The sequence below is a fragment of the Vidua macroura genome, chromosome 3, assembly GCF_024509145.1.
Source record: "Vidua macroura isolate BioBank_ID:100142 chromosome 3, ASM2450914v1, whole genome shotgun sequence".
NCBI lineage: Eukaryota > Metazoa > Chordata > Aves > Passeriformes > Viduidae > Vidua > Vidua macroura.
In genome coordinates this window covers 3,163,018-3,182,040 of record NC_071573.1, presented here as the reverse complement: position 1 = coordinate 3,182,040, position 19,023 = coordinate 3,163,018, and the positions used below count along the sequence as shown (strand labels likewise).

Below are 19,023 nucleotides of genomic sequence, written 5' to 3'. Positions count from 1 at the left end.
GCGTCATCGGGGCGTGCGGCGCAGGCGCGCGGGGCGGGGGCCGGAGCATGCGCCCCCTTTGCCCCCGCTCCATGAGGGCTTGGCGCGCGCTGCGGCGGGCGGCCTCCTCTTCCTCCTCCTCTCCTCCTTCTTCTTCTTCCTTTCCTGCCGACGGGAAGCCTCGCAGGCGGGCATGGGAGGCTTCGCTGTCGCCTTTGGAGCGGGTGAGGCGGCTGCTGCCGCCCGAGGAAGCGGCGGCGGTGGCGCGGTGCGCGACTCCCCCGGAGGAGGAGGCGGCGGCGGTGGTTGCCTCACGTCCAGCGGTGTTTGAGGCGGCGGGTCCGCGTTCCGGCGCTTTCCGCGCCGGGGAGCTGGCGCTGGCGGAGGTGCGGAGGAAGCACGACGCGACGCTGAAGCTGCTTTGCCGGCTGGCGGCGGAGGCGGTGCTGAGCAGCCCCGGCGGCGTCCTGCCCCACCGCGACATCATCGGGCAGCTGCCCGGGCAGGTGCTGCGCACGCCGGACGGGAAGCGGCTGCTGCTGAGGCGGCCCTCGCTGGACGAGTACGTGCTGCTCATGCCTCGGGGGCCCACCATCGCCTACCCCAAGGTGCCGGCTGGTGGCTGGGGAGGTGGCTGGCCGAATATCACCTTTAGTTTCCCGCGAATATTAACGTGCCGTGTTTTTCTCGCTCGCAGGATATAAGTGCTCTATTAATGATGATGGATATCCACCCGGGAGACACCGTGTTGGAAACTGGCAGCGGGTCCGGTGCTATGAGCTTGTTTCTGTCAAGAGCAGGTGAGAACCTGGCTTTAGACAACGCAGTATTTAATTCCTTGTCACAACTCCCAGACTTTTACTTTGGTTATAATTTTGCCCATAACTTTTCCATATAGCTCTCGTGGTCCTTACTATTCAGCTCATGAAAGCTTTGCTGCAGTTCACGTATAGTTTAACTTGAAGAATAGTTACATCAGCACAGGGACTGCAAACCATTCTGGCTGTGCTTAGAGGGCCGTGATGTAACTGGTTACAGAAGGCCTTGCAGAAAGCTGAGTTTCAGCCATGCCTCAAGATCACTCAACTGTAGCTGGTCTTGATATGCTGGGCCCAAATTTCAAGGTCAGCAGTTGCACCTCTGCTCCCTCTCTCTCCTGCCTCCTACTGTGATTGCTTGGTTTCCTCTGATCATCTTTCTGGAATAATCTAGCGTTTGGGGTTTTTTAGTTCCACTGGGATTTTGAAATTAGCATGGGATTATCCTCAAAGCAAACATTGTTGTTGTAGGAGCTAGAAGATGATGAAACAGAAGATAAACAAGGTAAACATCAGAGCTTCTTTTTCCATTTAGAGAGGGAAAGTAGGAGTCCTTAGCTTTCCCTGCCTTGCCCTGTGGGCAGACCCAGAACCCAAAGAGATGGAATACCTGCTACTGGCTAAGGCAAAAGCTGGCTCTTGCTAAATACAGCAACTGATTTTTCTGCCGTGGGTATTCAGCATACTGTGGCCATTTCATACAAGCACACCCGAACTTGCCAATTATTCCTCTCGTTTTTCAGTCTTGTCCAACAGTTTTTTTCTAATCACTTTAATTCAGCTGTAAATTAGCCGAGCTGGCAAAATCATTGGCATTACCAGGCTGTTAACCCTATCCAGGGAAAGAGTGCAGTTGTTGTGTGCCAGACCAGCTCTATTTTTGAGGAGTGGGAAAAAGATATGAAATTGCATTTCTGTTTTCAAATTTATTGAATTTAAATAGGCACCAAATACAGCCAGTTTTAGTCACAGCTGAACACACTTTGGTGCTGACACAGAAATAAATAGATTTGATTTGCTGTGCTGTTTCCTAATGGTGGCTGCTTTTGCCACCATTAAATGCACACCAGTGATACCCATCAAGGAAAACAGCTGCTGTGTGGGTGAATGCTGGAATTCAAATCCAGTGTCCACCTTATCAATGTCCATGGATTTATTTAATTTCCAAAATTCTTGTTGATGTAACAGATTTCATTCATCTCTTAATTGTTATTCCTTTTATGTTTTCTTTTCCATTCTTTCTTAAATCATTCCCAGAAGCTACTGACATGAAATGAGATAAAGTTAGGAGAGTGGTATTTGCCATGACTTTAAGGTCTTTGAGAACTGGAAAATATGATGTATGCAAATTGACATACTGGAGCTTCACAGTAATGAAGTTTTGCCTAGCTACTTCACCTTGTTCTTATTTAAAAAAAAAAACAGTTTCCAAAAGTAGGAATTACTTTGAATGACTGGGGGTAAAACTGACCCTTCTAGTGTGAAGAATTTTATTTTTCTGATGTTTCTAAACTGATAATGGAAAGTAACAAGGAGTTGGCACTGTGACTCTACAAATGCTTCAGGTGATCAAAGGCAACGTGCTGAAACCTTCCCTTTCTTACAAGCTGGTTCTGGCCTCTGTCTGATGCAGGGTGAGCTGGATCAAGGAGCAACTGTTGGGAAATCCATCCCTTTTACTCAGTTACCAGAATGGATTCACAGTGGGATCACATAGGTGAGGGAAGGAACCTGGTGACTCCCGACTGAAGTGGCTTAGGAAGGCACAGAAGTGACCTGGGGAGCTGCTGCTTCCTGAAAGCTGCACCCATTCCAAAGTAGCAAGGAGAGAGAAGTGAGTGGTGGGATAGGCTTGAGGAATTGGAGTAATACAAATATGGAATAATACAGCAGTGCACACCCTGCTGTCTGCCTGCACAGCCTGGACATGCTTCCTTTATGAGAAACAGTGTGCATTGGACTCGTGGTAAATTTCAGAAGAGTAAATTTAGACTTAATAATTTATTGCTGTTGCAGACAGTAACAGGAAAATTACACAAACCCGAATAGATCAAAGAGTACACTGGAAAACTTTTCTGTGGGGCTGAGACCAGTGAGCAGGTTTCCTTAGGCTGTGAGCACTGGTGCAGCATTCTCAGCTGGTACCTCTGGTTGCTCTAGCAGGAGGATCTGGCCGGGGCCACAGGAGCTCTACTTGTCTTTTGCTGCAGGAGTGACTTCAGGAGAACATCTTGGAACAGTCTGTACTACTATAACTACACTTTGTTTCATCTGTGCATTGATGGATTTCTGTCTGTGAAAGAACTAACACGGCACTTTTTCTGCATTTTTGTTTTAAATGTAAAGAAAACATAGATTGTCATTGATTGTTTCATATGTGATAATTTCCTAAAGTGGAGATGGAAAGGTGTACTTATGATACAGACTGTGGTTTTTGCTTTTGTTTTGGTTTTTTTCCCCCAAGTCTTTATAACAGCAGTGTAAAGTGGTGAGTGGAGTGTCTTCTGTTTGTTTTCAGTTGGGCCCAAAGGACGTGTTCTAAGTTACGAAATCAGAGAGGACCATCATCGTTTAGCTAAGAAGAATTACAGGCACTGGCGCTCTGCATGGGCAATAGGACACGTGGATGAGTGGCCAGATAACGTGGAGTTCATTCTTAAAGACATTTCAACAGCAGCTGCAGATATGAAATCTGTAACACTCGATGCAGTGAGTGAATCCAAACAACTCCCCCGTTTGACACGTGTCTTTTCTCCTTTAATGAAAACCTCTAGTGCTCACACTTGCAACAGGACTCCCATATCTAGTGTAACATGAGAAATAACAATCCAGGTCCTCATCAGTGAAAGAAACATTGTACATTTCTTGTCAGATGTTTTCAAGGTTTCAGTTACAGGTTGTCAAATGAAAGAGTGATAAAGCTGTACTATAGAAATATTACAATTAATTACTGCCATCTTATAAGCAAAGACCAACTCGCTTTCTTGTATTTTTGAGAAATTGATATTTTTATGAGATAAATATTTCAAGCATCGAATTTCAGAAAAATACATAACCTTATTAAATACGTAACTATGTGACCACTTTGCTATCAGCTATATAGAATGCACAATGTAACTAAACCATAATTCAGAGAATGCTGTGGCTTGCTCTTCTGTCCTACTTCTTTGTATCCAGATTTCCTAAAAGAAGTCATGCTGGGGAGAACAGCTTGGTGTTCATCACTCTTCCCTGTAAAGCTGACAAACTACTTGCAACTACTTACTAAATGCTTTAAACAAATAGCAATTTGTTACATGGTGCAAACAAAGAAATATAATACATAGCATAAAAATACCTTTTCAAAAAATGCTTTAAGTAACAGTCCTGCAGGGAGGATCAGATATTGCATATCCCATTGTTCTACAATCTGAATAGCTTCCTAGTAGAAGATGGATAAATTGCCAAAGACAATAAGTATTTTTAATCTTGAAACTGACAGCAAGTTAGGCATTGTGACCATAATGTGTTCTTTTTATGCATTTGAACAAGCTTTTTTTTTTTTTTTTTCACATTTGAGAAATAGGTATTCAAATGTGTTAGTAAATGTAGTCTTCTAAAAGTTTTTATTACTGTCAGGACTATGGGATTTAATTACTAGGAGGCTTAACTTCCTACAGACCTACTTAGTTGGTCAAATGCTACTTGCTGCTTTAATAGAAATTCATTTGGAAGTAGAGAGGACTTCATTTTGTGTAAATGTGCACATCAGGTTTTGAGAGGCAGTAATGAAACTGGCTGATGATTACCTACTGCTGTTGTATGCATCTCTTTTCCATAACCTTTTTTTCTCCCCAGCATTGTTGTTTGTTACATTGTCAGATGTACATGTGTTCTCCCAGTAAACATTAATATCTTTTTCTCTTGCAGGTAGTTCTGGATATGCTGAACCCTCAGTGTGCTTTGCCTGTTGTACACACAAGCCTGAAACAAGGTGGGGTGTGTGCTGTGTACTTAGCAAAGTAAGTCTTTCTTTTTGGCACCTTTGTTCAGGCATTACCTGGCCTCACTACAAAACAAAGCATCTTCTGAAATGCACATGCAGCATTAATGAAATGGTTAACAAAGTTGGGTTTTTTCCCCCCGTGTAATTTTCTTTGGGATTTATACTCAGTATAAATCACCCTTGGCCAAATCCTTTGGCATCTGCCTGGGGAATGTTCTCATTCTGGTCAGTGAAGTTTGGCCTTTATGGCATCCTCAAAGTAACTGCACTGGTCTCCAGTGCAATAATCAGGTTGCTCCTTTAAAGGACTCATGTAACCTCAAAGGTAAAGAATGTGCCAAAGTCAGTAGAACTGAAATTTTGTGATTTGAGTTTTCAAAATACTACTTCATCCTTTGCATTTCTTCAAAAGCATCACACAGGTTATTGACCTTTTAGACAGAATACGGATTTGCAAGCTTCCTTTTTTGTGTGAAAGGATAATTGAGGTAACTCACAGGAGCTGGTCAGTACTCCCTGCTAAACTCAAGCATTACAAATCAAGTCAAATGGTGGAAACTCAAGAAAATATTGAAGAACCACATGAAAATGAATACGAAGAAGTCCATATTCAGCATGAAGCAGTTCTTAAGGAGAGCAAATACAATGGTAAGGATTTTACTGCTGATGACATCCCCTATTGCTGCACTTTGATAATCCAGTGTAAGAAGAAGCTGTGGTTTTGCCTAGGTAAGCTGAGAATAGGCAAGGTTTTGGACAGCCTGGACCTTTGTCAGGTTTAAAGGATACTATTAATTATTACTTAAATTAAAATATCCTACTAAAAACCTGGGCTAAATAAAAAAACAAATTTCAGTCTGCAATAAAGAATGACTGCCCTTCTACTACTGTTTCCAAATTTTTGATTTTTAAGAAAATTCAGTTCTTTATACTCACCCCAAAGCTGCTTTAGAGGACCCTGATGGACTTAAGGATTCCTTGGGAGAAACGGTGGCCAGTGAGCTCTGTTTTAAAATTATGTTGTTCTGGCAAATACAAAAATGCTGCCATATATATATATAATATTTATATGACAAATACAAATATATATACAGTATAGATCTGCAAAATGCAAAGAGTTCTGAATTTACTGATAGGTGACAACAAAAAAAACGAAACATGTCAGGGAAAAATATTACATGTACATTGTCTACTCTAGTCTGCATGCAGGTCTTAAATGTGTGGGAAGAAAACTTTAAAAAGTGTCCTTCTCACAGAATCACTCAGTGATGCTGCTGAAACAAACCACTCGATGCCTTACATTGCCCGACCATCCCACTGGCAGGAAGCTCATTCAGGTGAGACACTTGGGAAAAGCTTATCTTAAATGTTTAGTGGTATTTTTATTTCAAATAAACTTTTTTTTTTTTTTTTTTGGTACTAGCATTTGGTATTTTCCTATCTCATGCAACCGTAAAACTGATAATAATAAAAAATCATTGTATATTGAAATACTAAAGTAGTAACTTTTGTTTTTTAATTAGCATTCCTTACCAAGCTGAGAAAGTTTCGACCACTGCTTTCTTGATGCTGCTGCCTCCTTAGCTGCTACTTTGAATATTGTATCAGAATGAAATAAAACATAACAAAGTAGATGCTACATTTTGCAAGGTGTGTAACTTTTAACCAGTGACTGCTCTGATTTCTACCACACATCAAGTTTGAAACACCAACTGTTATCTCACTATGTAAAGGGAAACATTTGAAGGGAATCATCACGTCTGGTGTTGTGATGCAGCCCAGATTGTTCTGCAAATCACAGTATCTGTTTCTGTCTTATCAGGTGCATTTCATTCTCCGTTGCTTGTAAACCAGTCCATGGACTTATCTTGATCCAGGGTGCTACACAGTTGCCTTTTGCTGGACAGCCTCTGACAGTCTTCTAGAAATAAGGAGAAAAAAAATTTAGTCAGAAAATAAGGCTCTCCTTTGAAATGAATACTTTGCTGGCTTCCAGCTGGTGACTATAGGTTTCTTTAAGAACAAAGTTCTTAAAGCATAACTTTAAGAGGTACTGAAATTCACTGAATGTGTTCACTTGATAAAGCTGTGCTTATTTCAACATCAAAACAGTTGTTGACAGGCACAGCTTTGGTTCACTTCCAGCACTCATGCTGTAAGTTGCCTGGTTATTTGTGAACGTCGCTTCATATAAAGTATTCTCAAATGGTTGGAGGAAACACAGTTTTTTCTGGCCCTTGTCAGAGATGAGAAGCCAGATCTCTCAAATAAAAACAGACTTAAAGTCACTTTGGGTCTCCCCTGAGTAAGTGGTGATGTTTAAAACATTAAATTATTAAGTTATGTTTTGTAAATACCTGACTTGGCTTTATATGTCAGGAAATATTCAAATGCCAAATTTTTCAAAGTTGAGAATCACACTTGTACTAAAGCTGTCAAAAAGAGTAACAATCTTACTGTAATAGTGAGAATTTGGATATTAATGAGAACATATGCAAGTAAAGCATACAGAGCTATAAATATTTTGTATTAGATAAGTATACTAGGAACTCTGCCCTGGATAACTACAGGAGAGTATCTTTGCAGAGCTGAGGCCTTATCCAGATGCCTGAGGAAGTTTACATCTCAAGTGCATTTAGCTCCTAATAATAAATTTAATAACGGGTTTGCCCCACAGCTGCTCTATGTAATGGAGGCCCCTAATGCAAAGGCTGAGGGTGCTATTGTGAGTAGAGCAATGGGCAGAGATTCAATTACATAAACAATTCTTGGAATAAGCTCTTGTTTTCTACTCATACCCCAGGATTAAAACAGTGTTGTATAAATTGTCAACAAATTAGATACTTAGAGGAAAATGGGAATTGTGATTTAACCTGTATCCAAACCCATGCCACAACTGAGCATCCTGCCCTTTCTCAAAACATGCTCTCAGCAAGAGCACTTTAACTCCCCTTACACACCACTATTTTTATTGTTCCAGCCAATCATAAGTGTTTAAAACAGGACTCTGCATTTCATTTATAATGCAAGAATAGCAACAAATGCCTGAGTAGACTGGAATGCACCCAAAATCTACCATAGTAGATGAAAGTAACGTGAAGAGACTCAATGTAAAGCAATTGGTACTTCCAGGAAGTCAAGATACAATATGTGAAAATGAATCCATGAGGGTAAAAGCACAGTTCTGCCAAGGTGTAATAGGGAGGGACAGGGCAGTCCCTGCAGCACTCAGAAGGGCAAATACGGCCCCAGTTGCCTAAAGGAATGGAAAATTATTCACAATATTAAACCATACCTTGGGCTTTATAAGAAGGAGAGTCGATGAGCATTTTTTCAGTTGAAAAGGTGTCCTTTGATTTCTGGGATGAGTGTAAGTCCATCATCTCCAAAGTGTCGGTAGATGAGGAGGAAGACGATAATCCGAGTCGTACAAACCTGCCTTTCTTCCCGCAGAGCAGGCAGTCTGTGGGAGTAGCACTGGGTCCTCGGGGCAGCTGCACTTGGTCATCGTAGCTCCTCAGAGCTCCGCTGTGCTGCACGGAGCGCTCTCGCTGCCAGATGTAATGTGTTGGAGCGATAGCCATCACCTGTGGGAACAGCCGTGGCATCGGAAGAGCAGAAATCATGGGGAATCGTACGGGGGAAAACAGGAGATGCGCTCAGTGTATGGCAGGGAATTAATGTAGCCGAAATGGGCATCACCTCTTATCCCTCTCACTGACCCACTGGGAAGTTTGCTCCTTTAGGCAGGAGTAAGTAATCCTGATAGCAGTCAGGTGTGGAAACATGCCAGCTTCCAGCCCTGTATGTTCATGGGAGTCACCACAAACAGCAGCTCAAGCTCGGGAAGTTGGACACAAGAGGGTCTCTTTGGCCAGTTACCAAACACCAGCTGACAGCGTTCATCATCACTGAAATAACAACAGTGGGAAGCTGGGAGGGTATGCAAGGAAAAGCATCCTGCACTCGCCTTGTTCCGTGTGCTTTTCCCATAGCATCTAATCCCATCCCCAGAAATGGGCCTCTAGAGTAAGTGACATTTGCTTTTCCACCATCTGAAAGTAAACATCGTGTACTTGGAACATGACAAGGGCTTTTCCAGATACACGCTTCACCTGAAAAGTGAGGAATGTATTTTTTCCTTATAAATTGTAAAGCACACAAAATTATTTCTAAAGTGGGTGAAGTGAAACAAATTAAGGTAGAATTTAAATTTAAAATATTTGCATGAAGCAGATTCTAGCCAATAGAAACTTCACTTTTAACAGTAGTGCAATATAAAATATTCTAGTTTACTTAAAAAACACCATTTCAAACAATGTATTTTAAATGGAGAAGGAAAAAAATACCATGGAGGATAAATGGACCATTACATTTTAGCAGCATCTTCTCATTCCCACGGATTGTGTGTTTACTTTAGGAAGAAACTGTACAGAGCTAAATTGCTAGTTGGTGTTACTTGTGATTTCAGCATCCACAATATGAAATCTCCCTCCCTACCTCTTCACAGCAGCGTCTGCTTACAATAGCCCTGTAGTCAATTCTACTCCAAAGTTGATCTCTTAACTTTAAGAAATCAGGGAAGAGCTTTCTCCAGGCTTTGCCCAAAGCCCATGGGAAAATGTCATACTTTGCTTCTTCATTGTCTTCTTCAACTGTGTTTGCCAGATACCTTCAAATATATATATGTTTATGTTTGTAAAGATTATTCAATCTTAAACCACTATATTAGAATGATTTCTAACATAAAATAAGAGACATATTGCAGTGGTTCTTTTTTCTAGTATTGTGAGGAAAAAACACTAGCAAAATACAGCCTTCTGTCTGGAATACAATATTTTCTTAATTAGTTCCATATGCATCCTTTGGGTAAAAAACCCAAGCTTTTATAAAAATTGTTTAACCCTAGAGTTTCCTAAATTAATAGATAAGCTAGAACTAACACATCCTGACATCTTTCTCCAAGCTGGCAAGAAACCCTTGAATAAAATGAACAGTTTCTGATTGATTCTTTAAATTCTTTAAATAAGGCTTAAAACTATCCTGTGAAATCTTAAACTTTTCGGTTTTTACTTTATGGATTTTAGCTATTCTTGGAAAATTATGTTGCTTATACTAAATTAGGAGCAAACAACTAAATAGAGGTCTACCTTTAGTTATAATGTAAAACTTAAATTACTTTTCTTTATGTCTCTGTTCTTCACTTTGTTCACTATCTAGTTACTTTTAATTTTGGATTGTCTTCTCAGACAACAGGAAAATGTTTACTTCCTCTGGATCCACCTGGTACTAAACTCCTGTAAATCACACTTGAAAAAATTAGGACTTTTAGTCTCCTCCCCAGTTTTCTCACTCACTCCTGACCCCAATATTCTCTCTAGTCCTAGTCTCACCAGACTCTTTGTCCCCTTCCTAATCCTTTCACTGTTCTGGCCTGGCTTTTCCCCCTTCAATGGAGGGCTCCCTCCTCCATGCTCTGTGGATGTCACCCACAGTACCAGTGACAGTGGAAGGAACAGCCACCTTTGCACTAGTGTGCAAATCAGAGCATCTGAGAAGTGATGTTATTGGAGAAGATGACCTGAGGACCATAACACTGTAAAAAAAAAAAAAAAAAAAAAGCAGAACCCTCTGTAGGTGTAGCCAAATACAGAAGGTTATGTAGGCCTGGCAGGTATGGATTACTGATTCCACCACTGTTTCAAAGTATAGGCATTTTACAACTGTTCAAAAAAGTTGTCAGAAATCCTCTAGCAATGTTTTTACAGTTGATTTAAATCACATTGACGGAAACTTTAATAACAAGTTACTCCTGAGATGCTTGAAGTGTTTTGATACAAATGCCTTAAAGGCTGGCAAAGATATGAAATAAGGTTTATAAAGCACCTGTGAGCCACATACATATTGCTGTGTATTGTCCTGCATGTATTTCTTGCAATGCTTTAAAAAGCTCCCAGATTCAGTTTGGTAGGCAGAATGCCACTGTGGGTATCACTACACCAGTGCAAGCAACCCCTGGCTGCTGCTCAACTTGTTCCATCACAGGAAGAATGGTGACTTTGCACTATTTATGTGCAGTGTGTGGATTATCATAGAACCACAGAATGCTTGGGGTTGGAAGGGACTTTAAAGGCCACCTAGTTCCAGCCTCCCTGCCATCCCCTAGGGATGCCACCCCCTAGATCAGGTTGTTTATATACTGCCTCAAGGAAGTCTCATCACATATTATAACTGTCAGTGTCATAAAGGAATAATGCAAAGTTTATCCTAATAAAACCAGATAATTTTAAAGTACTTACAGAGCCACAAAGAAATTGGTTCTGGTATGCTCACTTGGTGTGAAGTTAGCTCTCTTGAAATAAACGAAAGTCATTGCCAAGAGATACTGTTTTAAAATGTAAAATGAAGTATCAATGTGTTGCTTAGATATAGTATTTCCTAAATTGATTCACACATCTTGCACCAAGATATTTTCATCATTTTTAACAATGAGGAAAGCATGAATTAAGTTTCTTGAAATTTCCATGTGAAACCATTAGTAAAAGATGATGTTCTGTATTTGCAATAAAGTATAAAGTAATTAAGGGCAGATTTCTCACTCAATGTATGTTCTGTTAACTAAGAAGGAAATACACTTACCTTGTCTGCAATTTCACAGCAACAGTCCATCCAAAGGAAGTCTTGGATTAGATCATCATCTGTAACAAGAGAAAGCTGTAGCATTTCAAACACCAAAACTGTTGATGTCAGAAGGTATTTATAAATAAATAACAGATGGTCTTTCATTAAACCAAATGAAAGAAAAGCAGCTAGACTGGCCAGGAGGGAACAAAGAAACTGAGGGCAGTTCGGGTGTGAAAAAAGCTTACATGACAAAAGAAAACAAACTCTACCAGAAAGGCAAGGTGGAAAATCTGGTGACTGCATTTCATCCGTTCTGAGTAACAGCAGGTGAAAGTGAAAAATAACCAGTATTTTTTTTTCTATTTGCATAATTTCTTCCTGCATTGCATGCTTCCAGGTGATAGCACACCCTTTTTTCAGAGGAACTACAGACTGCTGAGATCCTGCACCCTGATTACCTGGCAGCCTTTATAGGGCAACACGTGCTTATTTTTGGTCACTGCTTCACTGTCCATGACCATGTACCGTAATTACCACGACCTCTCTCTCATGCACTTCTGTATTTAAGGGTCAAATAAAAACCAGCTGTAATCTTCCACTATTACTCAATGCCTTTGCTAAATTAAACACAAAACTTTATATGGAAGAGACACAAATAAAGAAGAGATGCTCCAACTCCTTAGATCAACTTCCCATTCCACTTCTTCCCCCAGGAGTTTATTCCCACAGTACAGAACACATTTAAGAGACAAGGAGTCCCTTTTTTTAAGCCTTGTGTAAAACAAGATGCACATTGTTTTACATGTATTAGTTGAAATATAAGAGAAAATAGTAAAGAAAATTATCATAAAATAAAAAGTAGCAAACCACATTGATTTAATTTGTAATTTAAAAAATACACTTTTCATCAGTTAGGTAGCCCTTGTATTTTCAACTTAAGCATTAAATATTTATATACCAAAATATAACAACAAATCGTTTCGAGAAAGAATTGCCATTAGTTTCGATATAAAAAGCACTCTCAACATTCCTGAGCTTAGAAAACATTCTGTTCAGTCAACTCATTCATATCTCCCATTATTAACCTACCAAATAATTTAAAGAAAGCTGTCATTTCCTGACGCTGAATAACTAGACATGGTCCCTTTGGACATTTATATTTCTGACTAGGAACCCCTTTTTCACAATTTTCTTGATGGTCTTTAAAAGCAGGTCGCTTTAGTCTAGTAAGTTTTTTTTGCTGATGTGATCTGGATGCACTCGATTTTACATGAACAGTGACAGTGGGAGGTGTCTGACACACCAGATCGTGTTTCATTTCGTCAAGCAAAGGTTCCTGTTAAGAAAATAAGAAGAAATCAACTACAGAATTAGTCAGTTTCAGCACTTGTACATTTCTTTTGTTCACATGAAACGTTTCAGTAGAAGTTGTATGTCAGATGATGGAAAATTAATTTTATCAGTACTGATTATCTAAGTCTTGTGCCCTAAGACAGCCATGTAGAGTTCTTTGATTTAGTTCTAAATTTATAAAGCTTTCTTTTCCCCTAGTAGTAGGAGCCTTCAATTTTGCTTTTTCCAGTCAACTTTGGAAAATGGGAAAAGAGCCTTTGCAGGAAAAGCTGCTGTTTGTCAGATCCTTGTAGCTCCACACACTTACTTAGATCTACCAAAAAACCTGCGTTCTTCCCCTCCAATTTGTGATTCTATTTTTTTTTAAAGGAATATTAATAGAACTAACGCAGCAGAGCTGTGATTGAGCCAAGTAACATTAAAATCAAGTCTTGAGCTCCTAATTGCTATTGGGAATTAATCTTATCCCTCAAGTTGGACATACCCTGAAGGCGCGACCAAGGAAAAATAACCTGTGGTGTTTGTCACCGCAAAAATTCAAGGGGATACCAAACGGAGAGTGGGAGGAAGGGTACTTTTTGGCGGGATTAAACGTATTTACGCCTTCAGGAGGTCTGCCGGCAGGGGGCTGCTGGAGGCTGGCTCACCGCAGCCTACCCGGCTCCCCAGCGCTCGGCGGCCGCCGCATGAACACCGAAGGGCCCTGAGGGGCGGCTGCGCTTTCGCCTCCTGCGCCGCAGCCCCGAGCCGCGCCCGCCTCCCTCAGCGGCTCCCCTCACGCCTCCGCACGGCGAGTGGCGCCTCCCGCAGCCAATCAGCGTGCGCGGCGCACCGCTCCAGCCAATCAGACGGCGGGGCGCTCTCTCCTCCCGCCCTCTCCTGTTGGCGCCCGGGGCGCGGCAGCCAATGGGAGCGGGGCACGGCGGGGGCGCCTCTTGCTCGCCTCACCGCCAGGGGCCGCGCCGAGGCTGCCCTGGGGCTCTCAGCGGCCCTGCAAAACAAACCTAGCCTTCCTTTTCCTTTTCCTTTTCCTTTTCCTTTTCCTTTTCCTTTTCCTTTTCCTTTTCCTTTTCCTTTTCCCTGCCCCATCCCTGGAAGTGTTCAAGGCCAGGCTGGATGCGGTTCTGATTAACCTGCCCTAGTGGGAGGTGTCCCACCCTGCCCCTGGCTGAGGGTTGGAGCGAAGTGATCTAAAGATCCTTCAAAGCCAAATCATTCTGTGATTCTATGATTAAAACATCTTCCCAGTTTGATAAACGTCTCCCCAGGAGCCATAGGACACGAAGGAGAAGGGATACCTGACTCTAAAGATCATTAAACACGGAGATGCAGGATACCCTGCTGCTACCTTTCCACAGAGGCAATTAATGCAGGTTGTAGTCTGCAATTAGTCTAAGGCAGTCTATTGAAATGTAACAGGAATGAAAAAGATCCCTTTGCTAATAAGATTGCTGAATAAGATTTAGCGTGAAATGTTACTGTTGCCTTTTCTTAGAAGAGCTAAAGATTTATCCCAGGAAGATGGCAAGACATAGATCCATTTGCATTGTTTCCCCCTGCGCCGGCCAATTAAAGTGTAACTGGCCTCATTTGCTATGGTAATGAGAGGCCTCTTTACACCTTCCTCATCTTCTGTTAATAATTTGCTAAATTATTTACATGCTCTGATTTAGCAAGCACATTCAGGGAAAGATCATGCCAAGTTTCTGATCAGGGAAAGAGATAAGAAACATACCGAGTGGTAAATGTACCAACTAACAACATCTCTGTATGGAACAGGCTGAAATCAGAGTGGAGACAATACCAAATACATCAGCAGGGCAAAAGTCTGCTTCTTTGAGATTCTCACTTCTTGGATGCATATTCACCTACATTCATTGTTCTCTCTCTTTTTTTTTTTTTTTTTTTTTTTCATATTACATTTCATCAAGGAACTCAAAGTACTCATCAATTAGCTACTGTTAATTTGATAACTGAAAAAACAGAGGAAGTGCAGGTTACAGAAACTTCCACATAACCATCTTAATCTTTAAGACCAGGAAAAAAAAAATCTTTCTTATTCCCTATTGCAAAACATGAAGCTGCAATGATAACTGTGACGTGCATACTTCCTTATTCTTTACACCAATAAAAAGTGACTTACAATGTCAATCTATACCCCCACAGAGCTTCCTGTAGGTCTCCCACCTCTGAAATAATTTTTGGCCTGGTGGTTCTGCAACAAAATATTAAAAGACTTCTTTTTTTTTTTTTTTTTTTTTTCACTCAAAAATCGGTCACAATCAAGTTATTGAACAGGTATTGTGACTTTTCCATCGGTGTATTGTCCCCAGCCTGCCAGGACTCAGGTCTCTGCTCTGATTCAGGCTCGTTGCACAACATTGGATCCGGCTCTTGAGGAAACTGAGCTTGCGAGAGGGAGCTGTGGGAATGTCTGGAACTCTGCCTTTCTTTCCTTGCAGGACTCTGCAGCCTGAGGTAGGACCGACATGGGGATGACTCAAGGATTCAGCTTGGAAGCGTTATGGAAAAAACATCAACGTGGAAAGGCTGATCCCTGGACCCAGTGAGAATAAGGAAACAGAACTTCACCCAAGTCCTCTGCATGAGATAATGGAATCAACTGGCTCCCAGCTTTGCTTTTTATTAACTACACTTTTCAGAAGGTTGTGGAACAATTCATCCAAGAATATCGGGAAGAACGGAGCTTTTGGACTTCCGAGTCGCTTGTTGGACATCAGGGAGCGCTGTTTCACCAGCAGCGATGTGAACCGAGCCAATGCAGCGTTTGTCCAGCGCAGTACACGGCGTTTCATGCTGCTCCTCTTTCTTAACCCTTCCTCTAGGTGCTCATTACATCAGTTTAACCACTCTTCATCCCTATATGCAACCACAGTTTGAAACTACATTTTTAATGTATATAAATTATATATATATATATATATATATAATATATATATTATATATGTATAATATATGTATATATTATATACAATTTATATTGTATATATAAATCATATATATATATGATTTATATATACAATATAAATTGTATATAATACAAAAATATTATATATTCTGTATACATATATAAAGATATATACATTTATAAATAATTTAAATCTAAATATATGTGTATTTTATATAAGATTGATATTAATAAAATTACTAAGACCTGGGCTTGAAAGACCTGGGATTCTTACAAAATCTTATTTCTGGGGAAAAAAAAAAAGTCCATACATACACTGGAACTCCATTATATGAGATATATAGTTATATAGCTATCCAGAATTTGGTCCAAAAGGGCAGCTGCAGAGCATTTTGATTCCTTTAAATGAAAAAAGGACAAAATTTTTCAGTGAATGATTTGTTTACAGATAGATTAGGAAGCATCACTGAGGAAAAACACAGGGATAGTATTTTTCTAAATTACTTTTAGGATATATTTACATACCTTTTTTTCGGATTTCGATATTTTTGAGATGCCTCTGGCCTCTGATATCCTTTCCAATTAACTTTTTTTTTTTTTTTTTTTTTTTAACTAAGAAAGATAAAGTACCACAGGTAAAACGCCTGGTATTTCTTTTCAAACAAAATCATGAAGAACTACCATTGATTCTTGTAAATACAAATCATTATCCCCAATAAAATATGTATTTTTCAGTTAGAGACTTCTCCTACTTCCTGCAGAGTGTGAAATAGGAAAAAAAAAAATCTCTCTTCCCTGTAGAGATGACTGCTGATCCTGCTGGGGGAACCTGGCCTCTTGATCAAATAATTCAAAGGGAAATGCTCATGGACTGAGAGCTCCATTCCTAAAGACCCATTGTGAAACTGAAACACACATCTAAAAAGCAAACTTTGGACATGAGGTTAATTCTTTCAGAATAAAGGGTGTAGCAAGTCACAGGATTAAAGTAGAGGAACAGATGAACCACCTGAACCCACATCTGTCACCAGAAACCTGTTTTATATGTGGGAAGAGAGAGTAAGGATTTAGATGAGTTGTGAGAAACAAATTTTTAGGACATCAAGGTGCCTGCACTAGGACTAAGCATAACAGAATGAACACAGTTTACCAGTTTGCTACTGGAGAAGTAAGCAAGGCTACTGGAAAGGTGCCTTGCAGTTAAATCCTTGCTTTTGACAAACACTGCAGTATGATTAAAATTCAAAATGTTCAGTGCCACTTAAGTGTATGTCACTGATGGATGAATGGGCAGGAAAATTGTTTCCAGCTTTGTTTACTTGAAAAGAACGTCTGAGCATACAGCAGTGTTTTCTAATATTTAGGTCTCAAAACAGCTGTAGTTATTCTCAGGTACTGAGAAATTCAGGAGCTCTAAGGAAAAAATGATTTGGAAATTATGCAGTGAACAAGAAATGTAGTGACTAGGCTAATAGAGCAAGTGGTAAAGGAAAGTGGAGGCTGCCAGCAAACACAGTGCATGTTTAAACATGCTGCTCCTGCATACTTCAAAACAGCCAAGCACTCTGCAGCAACAAATCTCCATAAATCGCCAGGGACATAAGTTTGAACTTGTTCATTCCTACTGTAAATAGACTGATACATCCTGTATGGAGTTAACTAAGTCAAAGATTTATTTTTAAGGATTGGCACCTGTATGCTGGTTGTAAATGAAACAAAGTAGTCTTATCTGAAGAGTTCCCATTTCTCTTTAAAGCTAAATAGATGAAATAGGCTACATTAGGCCTTCACCATAAAAGATGAATGATCTCTCAACATCAGTAACTCAAAACTAGCCATGCATATTTTACATTAAAGGGAAAGGAGATGACCTGCAGTGTTTTCCTTGAAGTGACATCATCCACCATATTCTTTTTTAGCCACTGAAGGTTGCATTTTGGATTTGCAAGTATTTAATAACCATGGCTATATTCGTTACCCAGCTGTGCCCATGCCGTTTCTTCACGCTGAATTGTGCAAAGAGCCTTAGCAAGCAGGACTCTTGTCTACCTCCATGGCCCTGGAGCCATTTGTTCCAGGTGCCAAGAGCAGCAGGCTTCCTGAGAGACAGGTGCAGGAGCAAGGAGCAGGTGTGTGCAGCTGTGCCCAGGGCGCTGCCCATGTGCTGTGCATGCGCAGAGGGACTGGGTTGCCTACATTCACACTGGAAAATGGGAACTCTCCACCTTCTCCCTTACTCCTCTTTCCTCTCAGAAACAACTAACAAACACCAGACTTCGAAAATCTCCCGGGTGAAAATGTAGCTGAACAGAGAAGGTTTCACGAATTTGACTTAAGAAACCATTTTTATAAAATGGCATTAGCTAAAAAGTGTTTCATTCCATCCGGCAAATAACACAAATGCTTTGCCTCACTGATGTAATGTTTATGCACACATAAATACACTAAACTAAAAAACATCCAAGGAACCTATTATCCAGGAAATATAGCTTATGTTATTATCTACAGACATCAAAAGTAGAAAACCATTGGTGCTTTCAAAATAGCATCCTAATTCTTTTCCTGAAGGCAAGTTTCCTAAATAATAGCTGCTTGAGTCACTAAAGAATAGGTGGGACCCTTCAAACTTTTAGCTAGCTGGCTTATGATTCTATTACTGGGCAAAATGTGTAAATTTCATCAAATCTTTCTCATCTTATTTTCCAGTTTCAAAGTTTACTGGTCACATAGGTCACAAACTCTTTCAAACACAGTATCTATTTATTCTCTGTTTTTATACTGTTGAACACAATTGAATCTTTGTCCATGAATCACAGCTCCTATAATATGAAACAATAGTTGTAATTAAGACAGGACAATTTTTCTGTTGTCAAGAGCCGTGTTTGTGTGGCATGGCATGGCATTCAAAAGGCTCATCCCATGAAAGGATTAATCAAAAGTAGTGTAGCTATAGTTTTTGAAGCAAGAGGAAATTGTTTTCATATGAAAATAATTTGGCTCCCATGCTCTGTACTGCTAGGAAAGGAGCAGCATCAAGTTCAGTAGTGGGAAGGCAGAACTTCAAGGACAGCCCTTTAGAGATTTAAACCAGACAAGTTAAAATGAGGCCTGGAAAAAGTCCAGGATCTGCTTCTTTTAACTCCCATCCAATGGTCCAGGCTCCACACAGTTAAATTAGAATTGCCACAGTTTGTTAAACATTGAATGCCCCTCCCAATGGGGTCTATAATTACTCCACAACAGGTCAAAAAGCTTTCTTGTTTCACCAAGTTCAGTAATCACAGGTTGTAAAAGTTCTCTCACTCCGAGCTTGAAGCAATAAAATGACTTAGTAC

General features: G+C 40.4%; 2 protein-coding genes across 6 annotated transcripts; one reads left to right on the top strand and one right to left on the bottom strand.

Moving 5' to 3' along the window:
• The first annotated feature begins 25 nt into the window (after positions 1-25).
• Positions 26-6,421, top strand: TRMT61B (tRNA methyltransferase 61B). Of its 3 annotated transcripts, none has more exons than XR_008436583.1 (7): positions 26-587; positions 677-779; positions 3,316-3,506; positions 4,707-4,798; positions 5,195-5,430; positions 5,981-6,119; positions 6,306-6,421. XR_008436583.1 is itself a non-coding variant. In XM_053974767.1 (7 exons), the coding sequence occupies exons 1-7, from the start codon at positions 48-50 to the stop codon at positions 6,347-6,349; spliced, it is 1,287 nt and encodes a 428-aa protein (XP_053830742.1). In that variant the 5' UTR covers positions 26-47; the 3' UTR covers positions 6,350-6,421. The 3 variants fall into 3 exon arrangements, 2 of the variants coding, with proteins under 2 accessions (XP_053830742.1, XP_053830741.1); XM_053974767.1 differs by having other exon boundaries at positions 6,039-6,119; XM_053974766.1 differs by lacking the exon at positions 6,306-6,421 and having other exon boundaries at positions 5,195-6,070.
• Positions 6,422-6,611: 190 nt separating this feature from the next.
• SPDYA (speedy/RINGO cell cycle regulator family member A) lies at positions 6,612-13,493 on the bottom strand. 3 transcript variants are annotated; one of them, XM_053974774.1, is made up of 7 exons: positions 13,417-13,493; positions 12,496-12,742; positions 11,422-11,480; positions 11,082-11,167; positions 9,283-9,454; positions 8,078-8,369; positions 6,612-6,703 (listed from the first exon to the last, which is right to left on the bottom strand). In XM_053974774.1, exons 2-7 carry the CDS (start codon positions 12,722-12,724, stop codon positions 6,612-6,614), a joined length of 930 nt encoding a protein of 309 aa, XP_053830749.1. In that variant the 5' UTR covers positions 12,725-12,742; positions 13,417-13,493. The 3 variants fall into 3 exon arrangements, with proteins under 3 accessions (XP_053830749.1, XP_053830748.1, XP_053830746.1); XM_053974773.1 differs by having other exon boundaries at positions 13,407-13,482; XM_053974771.1 differs by having other exon boundaries at positions 13,361-13,477.
• Positions 13,494-19,023: the final 5,530 nt, after the last annotated feature.

What these genes read in the sequence shown, in the direction of transcription:
- SPDYA (XM_053974774.1), bottom strand. Translation starts at nt 12,724, where the DNA reads ATGAAACACGATCTGGTGTGTCAGACACCTCCCACTGTCACTGTTCAT. An exon ending in GCAGACGCTGCTGTGAAGAG is followed by an intron (nt 8,370 to 9,282) that starts GTAGGGAGGGAG and finishes CTGTTCCCACAG; the next exon opens with GTGATGGCTATCGCTCCAAC. An exon ending in TCCTTCTTATAAAGCCCAAG is followed by an intron (nt 6,704 to 8,077) that starts GTATGGTTTAAT and finishes CCTTATTTCTAG; the next exon opens with AAGACTGTCAGAGGCTGTCC.
- TRMT61B (XM_053974766.1), top strand. Translation starts at nt 48, where the DNA reads ATGCGCCCCCTTTGCCCCCGCTCCATGAGGGCTTGGCGCGCGCTGCGG. An exon ending in CCACCATCGCCTACCCCAAG is followed by an intron (nt 588 to 676) that starts GTGCCGGCTGGT and finishes TCTCGCTCGCAG; the next exon opens with GATATAAGTGCTCTATTAAT. An exon ending in TGTGCTGTGTACTTAGCAAA is followed by an intron (nt 4,799 to 5,194) that starts GTAAGTCTTTCT and finishes TTTCTTCAAAAG; the next exon opens with CATCACACAGGTTATTGACC.